Source organism: Sprattus sprattus (genome assembly GCF_963457725.1).
Source record: "Sprattus sprattus genome assembly, chromosome: 2".
Lineage (NCBI taxonomy): Eukaryota > Metazoa > Chordata > Actinopteri > Clupeiformes > Clupeidae > Sprattus > Sprattus sprattus.
The window spans coordinates 24,085,166-24,102,601 of record NC_137921.1 but is presented as its reverse complement, the minus strand read 5'-3'; the positions used below and the strand labels follow the sequence as shown (position 1 = coordinate 24,102,601).

Sequence of the window (17,436 nt, the reverse complement as noted above, 5' to 3'; positions counted from 1 at the left end):
CATGCGAGCAGAGAGAGAGAGAGAGAGAGAGAGAGAGAGAGAGAGAGAGAGAGAGAATGAGAGAGAGAGAGAAAGAAAGAAAGAAAGAAAGAAAGAAAGAAAGAAAGAAAAAAAAGAGAGAGAGAGAAAAAATGGCAAAGCCATGAGGAGGCAACTTAATGAGGTCTCTCGAGGGAAATGTCTGTGGGAGACTGCTGCACAATGAGAGATCTCTGTCCACTTTCATGTTAAAAGGTGGCTCACATATCCCAACACAGAGAAGCCACAGACGCTAGCAGTGCTCATGGAGATTTTAGCACAACATTATGGGTCAGATTTATGAAAGGCGCTTTTCTCTTAGATGTGTCCAACTTGACTAATCGCACGATGACCTGGTGTTTCATCAAAAAATTACGGAGGGTGAAGTAATAATGCAAAAGTAATTAAAAGTAATTTAAGAGATTCGTAAACTTGGGCCTATATGTACTAATACCCCAATAAAACAACTCGAAACATAAACCCAAGAGGCAGTTTTATCTGTGGGAGTGGAGTCTGCAAGGGAGGCATAGACAGCCACTCACAGAGTTTAGAGTATTTGAGGCACGGTGTGTTTGTCCAAACGGAAACTAAAAAGGACGAGCTTGGTGTGGCGGCTGACTTCAAAGCACTGATCACTGAACCCAAGAAAACCCAAATGAAATCAACGCACCGGTCGCTGTTGTAAACACACACACACACTCAGATAACTGCTTGATGGATCCCACACTCATACACGTCTGAAGCAGCTGCTGCTGCTTCTCCCGTCTTTAGCGGATGAATAAAAAAAGTGATTGTGTCAGTCTAGGTTTTTTCCCGCTTCCTTCCTCCTCAGGGCTTCCAGAGAAGGAGACGGGGAGGGCAGCTGAGGATTCTCCCCCTCATCTTTTACGGAGAAAGCAGAGTCTGAGAAAAGTTGGAGCTGCGGTTGTATAATGGGTGAGGGCACACTGTGGTGAAAAGAGTGCCCCTGCAGCCAGCCACACACACACACACACACACACACACTTTAGTTCACTGAATCAGCTGACTAAGAGGATGTTCCAGTCCAGGGGTTTTCCTGCATAGAGAAAATGTAGGCGCGCGCCTAAGCCGTTTTCCCGAACGCCTATGAAAAATCCCGAGCGCCTAGAGTAAGGTGACCAGACGTCCCCGGTTTCCGGGGACAGTCCCCGTTTTTGGTGGCCTGTCCCCGGCTGGAGCTGTCCCCGGAAATGTCCCCGGTTTTCACAGATAGACCCGGGATAGAAATTAAAAATTAAAAAAGAAAACAATGACCAAAACGTTTAGTTGCGTAGCCTACATACCACAGGCTCAAGCAAGCCAGCCAGCAGCCAGGGCAGCAAGCTCACGCTCGGAGCTCAAAGATCTAGAATGACCGTCTTTTTAGTATTTTGATTGGTGGAATATGCAGCGCGGTAGAATCTTTGCCATTGGCTTTTTTTTATTATTTAGAAAGAGATCGCGTTCACTCATTCATTCAGCCAGCTAGCTCTGACAATACGAGTACAACAAGATAGGATAGCATTGGGATAGGTTAGTGTCATTGTTTATCATCTATGTCATATATTATTTAACTCATGATCTACATATTTAACCCATGATCTACAATAATCATATTATTTAACCTATGATCTACAATTTGCAACAATGTGTGTGTTAAGCAGCAGCTATCTGTTGGTCAGATGTCAGTCACATCTGTAGACTTGCTAACTAACTTTGTTAACTTTTTAACATTAGCAGTGATACTAGCTACAGTACTATGATATTACAGTTTCACTAATCTGGGTTACTAGAGGTAGTTGGCAACTTGACATTAAATGAAACCACTTGAAAGCTGAGGAGTGCGGACTTACATTAATCACAAACCGTATGAGGTATGCTATCTCTGTCGGTGGCTCCGGGAACGTTGGTTTAAAAGCCGCGCAACCACTCTTCCCTGCCATCAATTTTGTTGTAGGCTTTAGATACAGCCTGGTTGAACACGAACGTTTTCGTTTTATATTGTATCAACATACGTTTTCAAATAGCCCTGGGCCAGGCTGTCAGATGTCTATTTTATCACTATAACATTATACTCAAAATCGGAAGAATATTTTTTTCTTTGTCAAGTTTAGTCAAACTGCTGATGTTATGGCAGTGGGTTGCGTTCAAGATGAGGAAGCAAAAACAGTCTCATCAGTTCAATTTTAAGCAGGAGGTTAAAAAATTTGCTAAAATATGAGTCATGTGCTTAGGCTATATAGATTTTCATGTAGCCTAGAATAAGGGTAGGACTACATTACCTAAAAACTAAAACAAAAAACCTATGTTCTTGTGGTGGTCTCTTAAAAGACACTAATGAAATGTGTTTTTCCCCACATTAACTTCACATATTCTGCATTAACAAAGATGTCAACTGGAAGTGTGCCACAGAACTTGTTATTATTTAGATTATTCAGATCTCCCCCCTTCACCTTGACATTGCTTGGATTTTTTTTACTGAAATTGTATTTTGAATCTTTTTGTTTGTTTGTTTCTTAAATCACTTTTGGTATAGTAATACCTAAAAAAAACAATTCCAAAGATCATGGTGTGTATGGGCCTAATCTGAATTTTCATTGTTCCAGCTGATTACACAGAATAGGAATACACTGCATTTAGTTTCCTCAATGGCCTTAACATGTTCTATGCTGGAAAAACATACACCTGACACCCATATGTGCAGACCAGTCATTTATCAGCCAAGCACAGAGGTTAGGCCTACTGCAATGAAGCTTGAGTCAACGAGGTTCTTATCACAAAAAATTGGTTCTAATTATCTGGCAAAAGGTTGTTACCTTTACTACTCTTCATTTCAGCCACTTTGTGATTAGTTTTAAGATAAATACTCGTTGTTTGACACTTCCCCTTGCAATTTACAAGAACAAGGGTAAGATAAACTGCTTTATGAAAAAGGGCCCAGCCAGTGTCCCCGTTTTTCCGTTTACAAAGACAAAAACTTTACATGTTTTGGAGGTGTTAACGTATCTGAACTGAAATTGTCCCCGGATTTTGTCTCAGAAATCTGGTCACCTTAGCCTAGAGGCAAAAAAAAAAGTCTGCGATAAAAAAAAAACTGTCATCCAATTGACCGTGTTCATGTGAATACATTTAAAATGTTAATGTATGTGACCGTCTAAATGTCAATGTTACTGTCTGTATGATTGCACGCAGAGCTGTCGAAGCTATTGATAGCAAACGCCAGCATTGAACAAAACTTTTAACGAACACTTTGTAATTTGTATTTATGCTTGATACAACATTGAACAGAACTTTTAACGAACACTTTGTATGTATGCTGCTGGCGTTCGCAATCGCCAGCTTTGATAACTCAGCGTGCACATTTACAAAAGGTTTTACTGACGGTAACATCAACATTGCATTGATGGATAGTCACCATCCTAGCTAGCTACACCTCCAGAGTCTCTCGCCAGAGACGGAATAAATAATAAGAATAATCTTTGGAGGTTATTAGCTAGCTTGAAATATTATATACAGATCTTACCCAGTGGTGAAATAACATGACTAATCTACAAGGTTGTGCTGGTTGCATTTCAATGAAGAGGTCGTAGGGTTTCTATTTTTTATTTTTTTATTATTGAGACCTGTATGCCCTGTGCTTCAATTATTGTTGTGTCCACTTCGTTGTTGATCTTAATATTTTGGATATATCCTTCCACTGCATATTGCAGTCCCTTTTGGCTTGATCTGGAGGATACCGCGGAGGTATTACTCCAAAAATCATCACTCATACTGACAGTTATAGCGCTTGTACCCGTACTCGCCATGGCTTTTAGGTGGACAGTTCCGTGAAATGTGTCGGACCTCGGACGTAGCAACAATAACTAGGGGGCGGAGCCCTGGCGATCGGTCAATTCAGCCTTATGGTGTTTTAAGCGCTCACGTTGAATTCAAGCAGCAGCAGCAGATCCCACCTCCTACCCCCTCAGCCAATCATTGAACAGAGGCTTCTCCAAGTTTGCCAGACGTTAGTCACTTTAATTTGATTTTTTTAGTATAAAGCAGCTAGCAAGCAGTTGCCTACATTATCTTAAAAAAACAATACTTTGATAGTAGGCTTTAAGTTTTATTTAAGCAGTGTGTGCGTGAACCTATATATCCTATAACCTATATATCCTATATATGTGTGATGGTAAGACTAATATTAATGCCATATATACAATAACTGATTTATGAGAGCTATCCAAAGACTGGTGGCTGCCGATTTAGCAGTCAACCTACCTTACTCTGTACGTGTAGATGTTTTACAGGTAGCTGTAAGCCATTAGATGCCTGGGAAATATTTAGTATCTATAAATAACAGCTCACCTTTATCTTCTTAACCAGATTTGTAAACAGGTTGCGATCAACAGGCTCAATAGGTACAATAGGCTATCTTGGTTAAAAATCGAATTACGGTAGAGTCATGCTAGCATTGCGCTAAATAATTAGGCAGCTAACATTAATAAGTGGTGTTTACATAAAGTCACCTATTGTATATGGCATAAATATTTTTCTAAAACACCTTCACTAGTTGTTTTTAGCAGATTTGTGAGCAATTCATCACGTATGCAATGCACGTCAGCGAATATGTTCTGAATAGTATGTTTAAGTAGGCTACAGCCGAACTCTCGTTCTGTTTTGATCAATAGTAATCGAGTTGATAAGTCTGAGATACGCAACTGTGAGGTGCGCGAATGGACAGAGCCAATCACTTAATTACTCAACCTGCGGATGCATCCTGACTTCATCAGTTGGCGGTTTCAATATTCATGGATTTCAATTTATTAAAATATCTGCTATGTTGAGAACTTACGCAGGTGTAGGCTATTACTTGATTTGTCTACGCGTTTAAACGAGTAGGCCTACCAGTAGAACGCGGGGCCTCGGGAAGGCAGACAACAGCATTGGTTTTGAAAGCTCAACTCGTTTGTGTTGCATGTCAAATATAATAATATAATAATACCGGTGCGGCTGAAAACTGTCGTTCCACTGCGAGGGCCAGCCCGACGTACACGAATACACCTGTACAAATGCACATTAAATTTCCACTAAAAATACTGTCAAAAGTTTGATTATCGATTTCCAACGCAGCCTCCATTGGTGAAAATAATGGTATGTAGGTTTGTATAATAAACATGAATAGTAATAATAGATAAACTTGACTTTCATAATTCGTGTGTTCCATTTCTGACCACTGGTTAGTTCTAGATTCTATTGATATAGATTTCAGTAGTTTGCATACCTTGATCTTGAATCTTTAAACCATACATGATAGCACCATGGGGCTTGGACTATTGTCAATATATTAGCCTATCTATTTTAATTTACAGTGGAAGCAAAATGATAGCCTCCATTATTTATGAAATGTAAAAAAAAAAAAAAAAAAAAAAAACATTGATTTCTGCTGATAGGTAACACAGACTGTGCGCACATAGCGCGCAATTTTTTGGGGGGAGCACCGAAGAGCCATTTTGACCCAGGAAAAACCCTGCGGTCCAGGATCACACCCATTTGATGCCTTAAACACAATGTTCTGTGTGTGTGTGTGTGTGTGTGTCTGCGTGTGTGCGTGCGTGTGCGTGCGTGTGTGTGCGTGTGTGTGTGTGTGTGTGTGTGTGTGCCCGCTGTGTGTCCTGCTCAGGCTGGGGAGAAGATAATCTCAAAAGGCATTTCCCTCCATGGTAGATTTCATCCTTCAGCAGGTTCTGACATCTGATCATATTACCATTTCATTCTAAGCGTTCTCAAGTTGTATACGTAGTACCTTCTGCTACATAAAGGTTTTAGAGACACACATACAGAGAGAGACAGAGAGGGAGAGACTAAATCTTCTCCTGAACCAACACTTAAGGACCTAGGCTCTCCTGGAGGAGAGTGGCGCCCCCTCTGGCCATGAGCGGTACAACAGTGGCTGGAGCCAACGCCCACTGAGGCCCAGTCCGGCCACAGCTGGCCAGTCCTCTGGGTATGAGCTCACCACTGCTCTTACTCAGCCTTTCCACATAGTGTGGAGCCTGCCTGTGTGTGTGTGTGTGTGTGTGTTTGTGTGTGTGTTGGACAGACCATGCAGGTCTCTGTGACCATGAGTATAAGAGTGTGTGTGGATGACTTGTATACAACAGGTGTCATTGCACAAGTCACATGAGTATCTGAGTAAAGTGTGTGTGTGTGTGTGTGTGTGTGTGTGTGTGTGTGTGTGTGTGTGTGTGTGTGTGTGTGTGTCCACAGACGGCAGCCTTCCCGTTGGGAGCTTACTGTAGTCTGAGTCCTGGACAGTAAATGAATTAGGTCAGGAGCATTAGCGACTCAGTGCTCACCAGGGGAAGCAGAAGCGAGACGATTAACTTAGTCCCAGAGGCTTGACCAGGGCTGGCTGATGACTTCCTGGGTCAAAGCCCATACATCAGATGCAAACACTTGAGACCTGATAAAAAGTCCAAGAGTAGCTACCATAGTTTAACTGGTCTAGCCAAAATCAATTACCTTTATTGTCATCATGAGGCAAACAGCTACCTAACACCAAAAAGGGTGGAAGGATACAGAACAAAATCTATGTAGACCGTAACCCACATCTCATGGACATTTGATGCAAAATGTCAGAGAAGGCTTTAGAGGAAAAGCTACCACCGATGTCCCAAGAGATCATATCTTACTTAAATCTAAGTGAATCAAGTAGCGGTTCTCGCCGATTGGTTATTTCTGTTTAATAGTGCCACAGCACATAAACTCTAAAGACTGAAGTACTACTGTATAAAGACTCACAGACTGGGCATATAGAGATATTAGCAAGTGTCAAGAGTCACATCCTTACTAGTCATGAATAACTTGAGGATTAAAGACAGTTATAGCAGAGGAACTCGTGCTGCAATGACGCATCGGACATACACTACATTCTGTCAAAGGTATCTGGATGGGGGAAGGCCACTTTTAGAGCAGCGTGTAGTTGCCATTATTACTAAGCAGAGGGTTTCAGCAGTGGATGTAAAACGGCACCCAACATAAGTAAACGCTTGCCAGAGTAAGGATGCCAACCAATTAAAAAAAACTCTATGGGTGTGAGACATGGGTGTAACCACAAAGCTATTTGTGGAGAGGGTAAGCGCACGTCTGATATGGTCAGCGTGCATTAATCACAATGATCTTCCCCTGACACGTGTCCTGACACATTTTATTTGCTATAATGTTCAATGGGAGTTCAAAAGGTGTTAATCAAAACAAATGGGATTTCAAGGATAGTCATGGCAGAGAACCTTCTAAATACAAATCAGCCAGATTTGAGATAGTCATTATGTAACGATTTACAAGTGGCTGGCTGTCATGCAGGGGTGTAGTGCTGTAGTAGAGTGAAGTATTTCGTGGTCATAAAATAGCAATTACACAGAGAACAGTGAGCGCAGCGAAGTGCTTTGCCTGATAGACTGACATTATGCATTAGTCAGAGTGTGCAATGGAGCACAGCAACTCCCAACAAGCATTTCAGACACAGGTGAGAAGACTTGGAGGTCCCTCATAAATCAGTGACTAATAGAGAGTAATAACAAGGGGCTTGATGGGCCAAGTCAAAGATAAAAGTATTCTAGAATGTTCTGTGTAAGCATTATTTACATTTATGCATCTGGCAGACACTTTTATTGTATGCACCTACATGCTACACCCAACTCAATCAAAGCCCAAATGATAGTAGATTAAGGAAAGGCACTCAATCAATGAATTCCATCATCTGATTGATCAGGTTCCTCAAACTAAACGCCTCAAAAACACAGAATTAGCTCATGTCTTCTTGCACACCCGCGGCTCATTTGGCATTTGCAATTGTGAGATTAAAATCCCTGAAGCGCACACACCTAACTTACAAACTTGTTTGACAGGAAGTAGTTGAAAGGCACAAAGAACCCTCACGTGTCCTGCCTTTCTCTCCCGCTGATGTAATTGAGACAGGTTTAAAATCACTGCACCTTCAGAGTTAAGGCTGTGGTACAATCAACTCCCACTGTGGACATGAAGACTGTCAAGGGTCCTTGATGTTCAATGTTGAATGTTCAAACATTGAAAGTAGGATCTTTCTGTTCCCATCTAGAAACAATTTGAGGCCGTCAATGAATGTTGAAGTACAGTCGGCCTGTAAGACTAAAGATACGGCAGAACGCGTATTCCAATGAATGAGTGCATACATACGTGTGTGTCCTATTAAGTTTGTGTTTAGACTTGACAGCTATCGAAGCCTCTGGCTATGCTATGAACACATCTTGTTTTTGAAATGCTTCTATTCTATGATCAGAGTTAAGTCATGTCTGGACTCCACCCTTGAAAATATCAAACGTTACTCTCGAGGCATCATAATCACCTAGTGAATCAATAATTCGACCTCAAAGATCTGTTCCCATGCTTCACTCACATTCCTCACATCGATTTGTTTTTGGGATGCAGCAGTGGACCCTGTTCACCTTGTTTTGAGGAGGGGGGCGTGTTGTGGGTTGGGGAGGGTTCTCCATTTTGCAAAAATGAGCTAATGGTCTGTAGGTGTTTACAGATACTTGACATATTTCCTCTGCACAAGGCCAAATATTGGCTCACAGGCGATCCATTAGCAAACTCTGACAGATGCAGATTTCGACGACCACGTCTCCCGATAACATCACCTCGCATTCCATGGCATGGCTTTTCTATGTGCCTACACTCTCTGTCAAACTTCCGAAATTCCTTTAGGTGGATGTGTGTCTGTCGCACAATGGACAAGTTTTGGTCTGGCAAACACAATTATTTTTGGAGGGAGATATGACCGTCATGGCCTGGCTCTCCACAAGCCATTGAAGGTGACTCAGTCTCTCACTAGCAAGGACTGTTACACATGTTACAGATGGGTGGATAAATGGCATTGAAATGCAAGGTTCCTTGAATAGGTTTGGGCAACATAAAGGGAGAAAACCGTGAGAGCATGAATGAAAGCATGGAGGCCTGAAAGGTTTTCAAGGAGGAACCAAATCTTCAAACACAGAAAGAAAAGCTAGATCGCTTCCACTCCCACATACAGCCTTTGAGTTGTTCATAGAGCTAATACTTGATAGACAAATGGATTCTCTACAGTAAGTCCCAATTAGCAGACCCAAGTTAAGGACTTTTCCTGCTAACTGTTCATTACTGGTCCCAGGTAGCTCAACACTAAAGTTAGAGAGTGGTTTCAAGTCTGGGGGATCATCTTAATGGAATAGCTAAATGGAATAGACATTGTGAGATGAGATCTACTTCAATCTTGTACTGTTTGACGGGCTCACATACAGGTCATCACAGATAAAAAAAAAAACTGTGTCATTAAGCAGCAGTTGGACCAACTGAAACAAGAACCTTTAGATCCAGCATGTTCAATTAGAACCAGTACCTTTAGGTCCAGCATGTTCAATGAATGTTAAAACCTTTGGATCCAGCAAATGGTGGTAAGTGTTTCTTAGGGCCTTAGTTACTAACCTGGTCGAAGAGCTGCTTGCCTGTGGTGCTGGGCTGGACGGCAAACTCCAGCTCCGCGTCCATGGTGGTGACACGAACATTGAGCTGGAAGGGTGGGACAGAGAAGAAACCAGAGTTGGTCAGAAAAAATGACCTGGAGTTCTTTGGAAGAGATGAGTCACTTGAAGCAAACAGTGAGATTGCTTCAATAGCGAGATTAAAAGGTTAAAGAGGTGTGTCTGATAAAACTTTCACCACGAATAGCTAACTATAAAGGGAATAGGGCTGTTCATTAAACAGCAATTCAATATAGGAGATAAGACTGATGTTTTAGGATGATGGAAAGAGGAATTCAATTTCAACACAGTCCGTTATAGCTCTGCGACCATGCCTTGCAGCTATTACACAACAGGATCCCAAAAGCAATACCAAGTTAGGCACAAGTCTTTTTAGGAGACTCAAGTTGAATAGCCACAATATGAAAAGAAAACCCCAGCAATGTCAATGTGTTTACACAGAGGGAGTGTCATGGTCAAAGAGAGAGACACAAAGAAAGAGAGAGAGCGAGAGAGGAATCAATATTTGCCATTTCATTTCAATTGGCTATTGTGTTTTCAGCAGCAGACAGATGAGCAACACTTCACTCTGCACATGACAGCTACTGACAACAGGAGTGCAGGAGGAGTGTTTGTTGGGGTGGGGACAGGGGGAGGGGGGGGGGGGGGGGGGGGGCATCAAGGACTGAAGGACAGTCAGCCCAGGCAATGTTTATGGTAGGTATGTGCACTACAGTATTGAGGCAAATGATGTTTACAGTGACTGAACAGAAATAAAAAATAAAAAAATTTAACACAGGAATCCCGTTAAGTCTCCATTAATGATTGACAGCAGAGAGTTCTAAACACAGGCAGATGCGGAGGGCGTTCAGGCTCAAGAGCTGAGAGACGTTTTTACGACATGATCAGACACAAAAGAGACCGTTTTATTGGGGCTTTCTAGCATCAAGCCTAGCCTATTGTTTCACAGACACATGAGTGGCCTGGTGACTGACAGGCACAACATTCATTTGGGAAGTCATGACAGCACAAATCAAGGCAATGACATTACACTGAAGTTCGGTTGGAATGGGGTGCAGACTCGTTGAGGCTATAACCATTTAGATAAGATAACAGTCACATTATCACCATACAGTAGCAAGTGAGAGGCAGCCTCATCTCTGTTATTGTATGATGTATTATTATGATAGGATTGTAAAAAAAAGAACTATGACAGGCTAATGGATTCTCTTTACCTATCAGAGACTGTGTGAGTGCGATTCTGCCTGAAATCGTATGTCCGACAGAAAAGGGTTATCAGAGACTGTGTGAGTGAGATTCTGCCTGAAATCGTATGTCAGACAGAAAAGGGTTTTACAGTGCATGCACCTGGTACCTCTGTGCTATGAGGGCATATTTCAGAAAATCTACATACATTTTATTGTTCACAGCAATAAAGAAGTTTACATACAAGTCAAAGAAAGACAGAGAAAGTGTGTGCATGCAAAGGCACGTGTGTGTGTGTGTGTGTGTGTTAAATAGGATGAGGCAGAGTGTGTGTGTGTGTGTGTGTGTGTGTGTGTGTGTGTGTGAATCAAGGTCTGTTGTGTTGACTTGTGTAATTGCCAGGCAATGAAAGGTGGAGGGCAGCTGCCTCAGGTCCATACACAAGGAGACAGAAGCAAAGGCAGGTCAACATGTCATCCATCTTTCATCTGGGCCCATTGTAAAAGAGAGGGGGGCATGGAGAGAGGGGCAGATGAGAGAGGGCAGGGGGAGAGAGCGCAAGGGGGAAATAGAAAGCGGCAGAAGGGTGAGAGTGTGAGAAAGAGCCGGTGAGTTCAAGAGAGAGCAGGGAGGACAGAAAGCGAGGGAGAGGGGCTAAAAAGACAGAAAGGTGTGTGTACATGTGAGCGAGTTGGAGTGAGTGAGTGTGCCGACATCACACAGCTCTTGGAAGACCTTTTGCTTGTGATGTTGGGTTAAAAAGACCCCTGCTTTGAGAACGACTGTGTGAGGAAGCCAAAGCTCTACTGCCAGTATGGGGTTGGGATGGGGTAAAGGCATGACTGGGAACGAATTCCACTGGCCAAAATCTGAAGGTGAGGGAAGGCATCCGTCTGATTGTCTGATTGTTGTTTGTGTCCGTTTGTGTCAGCCAGCCACACACACATACATTCAGAAAGAAGTCTTACTTCTGTCGGACGGAAAACAGCCTCCCACCACCCACAGCTGAGGAAGAAACTACGAGTGAAAGACCAAAGGAAGGGGGGGAAAAAAAACAGGACCTGAGACGGGAAAGAGACGGCTATTTAGTGGGCCAAACAAAGGTTCCCTTTCAGCCTGGCCCTCCCTGTGGTCCCACTGCCACACCACTGCGCATTTTAATGGACCCTTCCCCTCCGCCTGTTCCAGAATCTGCACAACTGGGAGGGGGGCCTTAAACGGCCACTGAGTAAAACTGACCTCAGCTCAGATAATTCACTGATGGAGGTGTCAGTGCTGATAACATGCCCGTTATTCCTCAGACTATCTGAAAGACCCAGCTAGCTCACTGAAAACCAGCAGAGCACTTTGACTAGAATGTGCTCTCAGAAGGTAAGCGTGAAGGATCAAGGCAGTGAAGGGCCAGGCTGCTGAACGGCAGCATACAGGCAAACAGAGGGGTGGTTTCAGTTTATTTCCTGGAACAGGAGCTGTGGATGAAGCTGGTGAGGTAGGGTGGAAGGATTTGTTTAGAGTGTTCATATTTATCACAATATCAGTGACATGCAACATCAAGCACATTTAGGGTGAAACTAAAGCAATGTCAGAGTTGTCTGTGTGATCAAACAAATAGTCTTCAGTTTGTGGAACTCTGTGCTTTCCCATTCGCAGATTAGGTAAAACAATGAAATGTATGGATATGGATAGGAACTAGTCTGACTCGTAGCCTTTTGAATAGGGCAGATCATGGACACCGTCCGAATGAACAGACAGGAAGCTACTGGTGGGTGTGCGTGTGTGTTTACTTTGAGGCATTTGCCTGCCGACAGCCTGAATGTCGCCAGGCTGCTTATTCACCCAGATATTCCGCTAGGAGTGCAGCAGAGATCTCGGCTCCAGAATCTTCTCGGGGGCCAGACGTGGACGGAATTTCCACTGGGCCAGGGGCCAGTCCTTTATGACATCATAATGAGCCATCAACTGTGAGGCCCATTCACCCAAGTCCATTCGCCAGGGTTACCAGCACAGGATGTGAAAGGGGAGAATCACAGTCATCTCTCTCTCTATTTTTAACAAAGCGACCGCAATATACACACCCCGTTGCTATGGCTCCCTTATACTGAAAAGAGAAGTCTGGGTGTGTGTTTGTATGTAACCTGCACCTGGCCAAAAAAAGGAGAAGCTCTCCTCAATTTTTCAATCATGGGATGCACACACATGGATGTCACTTCCACTTTCAGTAGAAAATAAAAGTAGGTGTGTGTGTGTGTGTGTGTGTGTGTGTGTGTGTGTGTGTGTGTGTGTGTGTGTGGTGTGTGTTGGATGCATCTATTTGAAAGATGCCAGACACAGAGCAGTGACGGAAGATGGTCATGTTCCTGCACTAAAACACCATAAAAATAAATCCGCTTTTGTGTTGAATGACTTAGGGTGGCAGAGGAGACAAGGGGGAGTGGAGTGGCTGCTAAAACAAAAAAGGACCCACAACAGGGTTGTGTTTTAGGGCAAGATGGCAGGAGCTGGCCCTTCATAACAACAAGTGGCCTTTATTCATTCTGAGAGCCATCATAAAACCACAACTTCCTCAAGACTTCTGAGTGTTTGTCACACTTCCACAAAGGGTTTTTCACCATCAAGGTGTCTCTTAAAGACTCAAGTTAAAGACTCAACTTTGATCATTAAAATAAATACGACAGTGAGCTCACCTCACTTTCTGTTGTGGTGTTTTAAATTGATTTTCACCAGAGCACAGCCATGGCAACTGAACTAACGTCACCAACAACCTTAGGTTACATATATAACCATACACATGTGAGGTTGCAGCTGGCTAGTCAAAATCATGGCCAAAGATGCCTTTCTCAGGTAGTTATTTTCAAACAGACTTCATGCTGTTCTAGCACGTACGTTAGGTAGCCACTTTCACCAATCATCCTCATCCCCTTGCTACCCACACAAGTTGTTGCCTTGATGGAGTCTGACTCCAACCAAACGATGTATCTAACTTTAATTAAACATTACCCAAATAGGCGTCGTAAAAGGCCCCATCAACAGCCTATCAATTATTCAACACAACAAGCAGTAACAATAAGCCGTCTGACAATGAGGGGTAACACCCAGGCAGAGTTGGGCCCGACTGGCAGCACGCCTCCAGCGGGTGAGGTCATCACCTCACCGTGGACCGGACGCGCTGCGGAAAACTGGATTTGGGCGATGAGAGAACGTCCTATCCTCTGAATGGCATGGCAAGGAAAGTCACCAGCATTCCAGGGTGGCTGAGTCACAAGGCATGTCCTGATGAGGGGGACCCTTTGACAAAGAGGTGAGACATGCCCATGTGTGTGTGTGTGTGTGTGTGTGTGTATGGGGGGGGGGGGGGGGGGGAGATTGCAAATAAACTTCTACTAAGCATTCAGGTTATGAATCCATGACACTTAGGTGAGGTGTGGAGCTAAACCGCCTTTCATAAACACAGCCATGACACTTCCAGATGTGACCTAATTACACAACACAGACATTAAATGGACTAGATATTGAAGTTCAGTATCAAAGACACTGCATGTAAAATGTAAAAACTGAACGTATCACTCTCTGAAATAAAGACTTTCCCAGACATCCAAACACCACTAAAGGTGGTGATTCAACTAGTACAGTTAGGTGAGATAAAGAAAACAACCATGAAGCTCTCTCTAAGCGGACAGTTTTGAAGATTTCTACCAGGTTTTCAGGACAAATCTGAAATGGTCCTCCCCTCTTCCCCTTTCATCTTTAAGCATGTCACTCACAGTAAATAGCTTCTGCCCTAAAAAAAAATCTGGCCTAGTCAGTAACCTCATTTCAACATTCTAGAAAGTTCAGCACAGCACCTCTGAGTAGGATCTGACTACACCAAACACACACAAACCCACTATTTGCCAATCCCATGCTATTTATTTAATATCTTACCCCTGTAGATGTTGTTCACAGTAGAAATGTGCAGTTCAACTGTATGTCAAAAAGTACATTATCCTTCCCCAGTCTTGATATAATTGAAATGTTGGGGCTTATGCTTACAAATAAAACCATATAAATAAATAGCCCTGTGTCTGTGTCTGTGTCTGTGTCTGTGTCTGTGTCTGTGTCTGTGTCTGTGTCTGTGTCTGTGTCTGTGTCTGTGTCTGTGTCTGTGTCTGTGTCTGTGTCTGTGTCTGTCCTCCATCAATGGTGTCCCACAATTCATGTTGACACACAAACCAGAGATGATGTCACTTCCACACTGAAGTTCATGACAACCCTGAGGCAGTTTCAGAAACAAACCAACAACACACTTTTTGACTGGGGCAACATGAGGGAGCTTAAAATCACTGTATTCCCCCCCAAAAAACAGTCATGTCTGTACAAGAAGCCCATGTCTGATGGCCAGGAGATACAATGGTGCACCACCAACATGAAGATGAAAGACAACGTGAAATGCTGTCCTATTTCTCAAAAAGATGGATGAAAACGAATTCCTCAGTACATTATCATTTAAATCCTCCAAAATAAATTACAAATCCATTCACCACTTCCATTCCCGCATGCAAAACTGGTCATGAATGCGGCTATTTCCTGGCCAAACAATGCTGAACAATGCTTCAACTTTTTTACTGGTTAGAGAGAAACACCATTGTTGTGTCCCAGACTCGCCCCCGGTCTAAAGAGCAGCATGACTGGGTCAGGTCGTCCAGGAGGGCCCTGGCGGATGGATGACTCAAAGCTCACATTCGGTGGTACAGCACATCATTCATTCCCGAAGAAGCCCTTATTACGGTAACCGCAGACTTAAAAATACCAGTCAGCGGAATCCCTGATCCTCCCCGCGACAGACAAGTTAATTCTCCCTCAAGCAGTTGAGTAGGAAGTTTTTCTTTCAAGATTACAAGAAACGCGGCGAGGTTTTACATTTCAGATTTAATTGGCTTAATGTTATTGGCAAAGGCTACCCCCAATTACTGTCACACGACAACTGTATGAATGAAAAGCAAATACTAAGGCTACCCTGACTCGCTATAAATGCAGCCTAAATAGCTTCTGAAAGCACAAAGTTCCAATTCACGTTGAGTGAAATAGGCTACACGTTGTGTAGGCTTCACCAAGAAGAGCTTTTTGCTACATGAGTGTGTATTTCCTACTTCTACAGAGAGAACTGTGCTTTGAAAGAACAATACTCACCGGTTTAGGCATTTTGAATCCTTCTTTAAGCTCCCAGAGGCAGCTACTGCAGTTAAATCGGTCAAACAATCCTTCAGATAGATGAAACCTTCACTGGCGTCTGTGTCAGGAAAGAAGAGAAACCAGTTTAAGGCACCCGGGCAAGACTGACTCACAGGCGGACTAGCCCTCCTTTAAACACTCTCTGTGGCATGCACTCAGTTCGAAGCACTCCATGTATAGCCTTATGAATCACGATTATAAATTTTAATGTAGAGATTGCGCATAGCCTCACCCAAAAGACCATAAAGGATATTCAGCTGGCAGATTATTTGTTCAGTCTCCACCCTTTAGGGCAAACATTTAACCATGCACTTCCACTGTTCCTCCAGGTAGCCTATATGACCCTTGATAGAAGTGAATACAATTTTGGGAGTGGTCGGATTAGGCTACTTTGGGCATCTCCAGCCTGAAAACAAAATCACCCGTTCTCCAAAGCAAAATCTTACACCTACGGATAAAGGAACATGGCTTTCAATGAATTCACCTTTATAATCCATTCCCTGTAGCCTAAAGATCCTTTCGGTCAATACACCGGCATCCTCCAAGCCTCCCTGCAACACTCTTAACATATCTACACTAGCAAGTCAATGTAGCCTAATACAGGAAACGATGTAGCCACAGCGGGAAAGTTCTTGTTTTGGATGTGTCTGATGATATTAGGCGAAAGACAGTTTCTGATTTCAACTCATTCATTTGAATCTGCAGATTAAAAGAATATAGCCTACTGACATTTTCTGACGCAAAAAAACCCTGCAAAATCACGCAGAACGTCTATCCATTCCCGATTTTGTTTCATAAAATCCTAACGCTAGGTCTTCAACGTTAGGCCTGCCTCCCGATTTAATTTAGGCATCAAAGCTATCGTTTACAGCCTCCATCCTGATGCCAGTGTGCAACTCATAAACTAACCTTCGAACACCTTATTTTTTGAAAATGATCCTAGAATTCGGGGGACTGTTCGGAGTTCAGAAATATACAAACATCGCGCCTGTTACGGTAGACAAAACCTTATCTTCAGAGCTAACTTGCTAGCATCATCCCTCGAAAATAATCCCAGAAACACCTGTTGAGAAAGATTCTTTTCATCTGAATGGGGCGGTGTCAGAAATAATAATGAAACAAAGTAGCAAAGCGCGAAGCAGACACAGCATTCTCCCATTTAGCTTCTTCCCGTTAAAAGCAATTCTGAGTCTTTTGTCGTTTAAGATAAAACTTACCAAAACAGGTGCGATTTCAGTTGAGTCCGTACACAAAACTGCAGACGTGAACACTCCCCTCCCTCCTCTCACTCATTAAACTTGCCTGGAGTAAGCAGCGCGGCAATATGGCTGACGCTCCACCCGATGACGCACTGTGGGCGCGGAGATCCGCTATGAGTTCGCGCACCTCAACGCGATTGCTGCATGATTGCGAGTTTCTGTTGACTGGGCTACCATGGCGAGCAAAGCGTGTGACATGGCGCAAGGGCAATTCCCATAAAAACATG

General features: G+C 43.2%; 1 protein-coding gene across 1 annotated transcript in view; it reads right to left on the bottom strand.

Moving 5' to 3' along the window:
• Positions 1-17,216, bottom strand: part of ezrb (ezrin b) — a gene marked incomplete at its 3' end in the record, with an annotated part of 31,593 nt that extends 14,377 nt beyond the window's left edge. Inside the window, exons 1-3 of the mRNA XM_080833454.1 lie at positions 17,168-17,216; positions 15,909-16,008; positions 9,502-9,585 (exon numbers count right to left, since the gene is read on the bottom strand). Of these exons, the coding sequence (XP_080689580.1) occupies positions 9,502-9,585; positions 15,909-15,920 (96 nt within the window). The 5' untranslated portion in view covers positions 15,921-16,008; positions 17,168-17,216. The remainder of the gene's footprint in view (positions 1-9,501; positions 9,586-15,908; positions 16,009-17,167) is intronic.
• Positions 17,217-17,436: the final 220 nt, after the last annotated feature.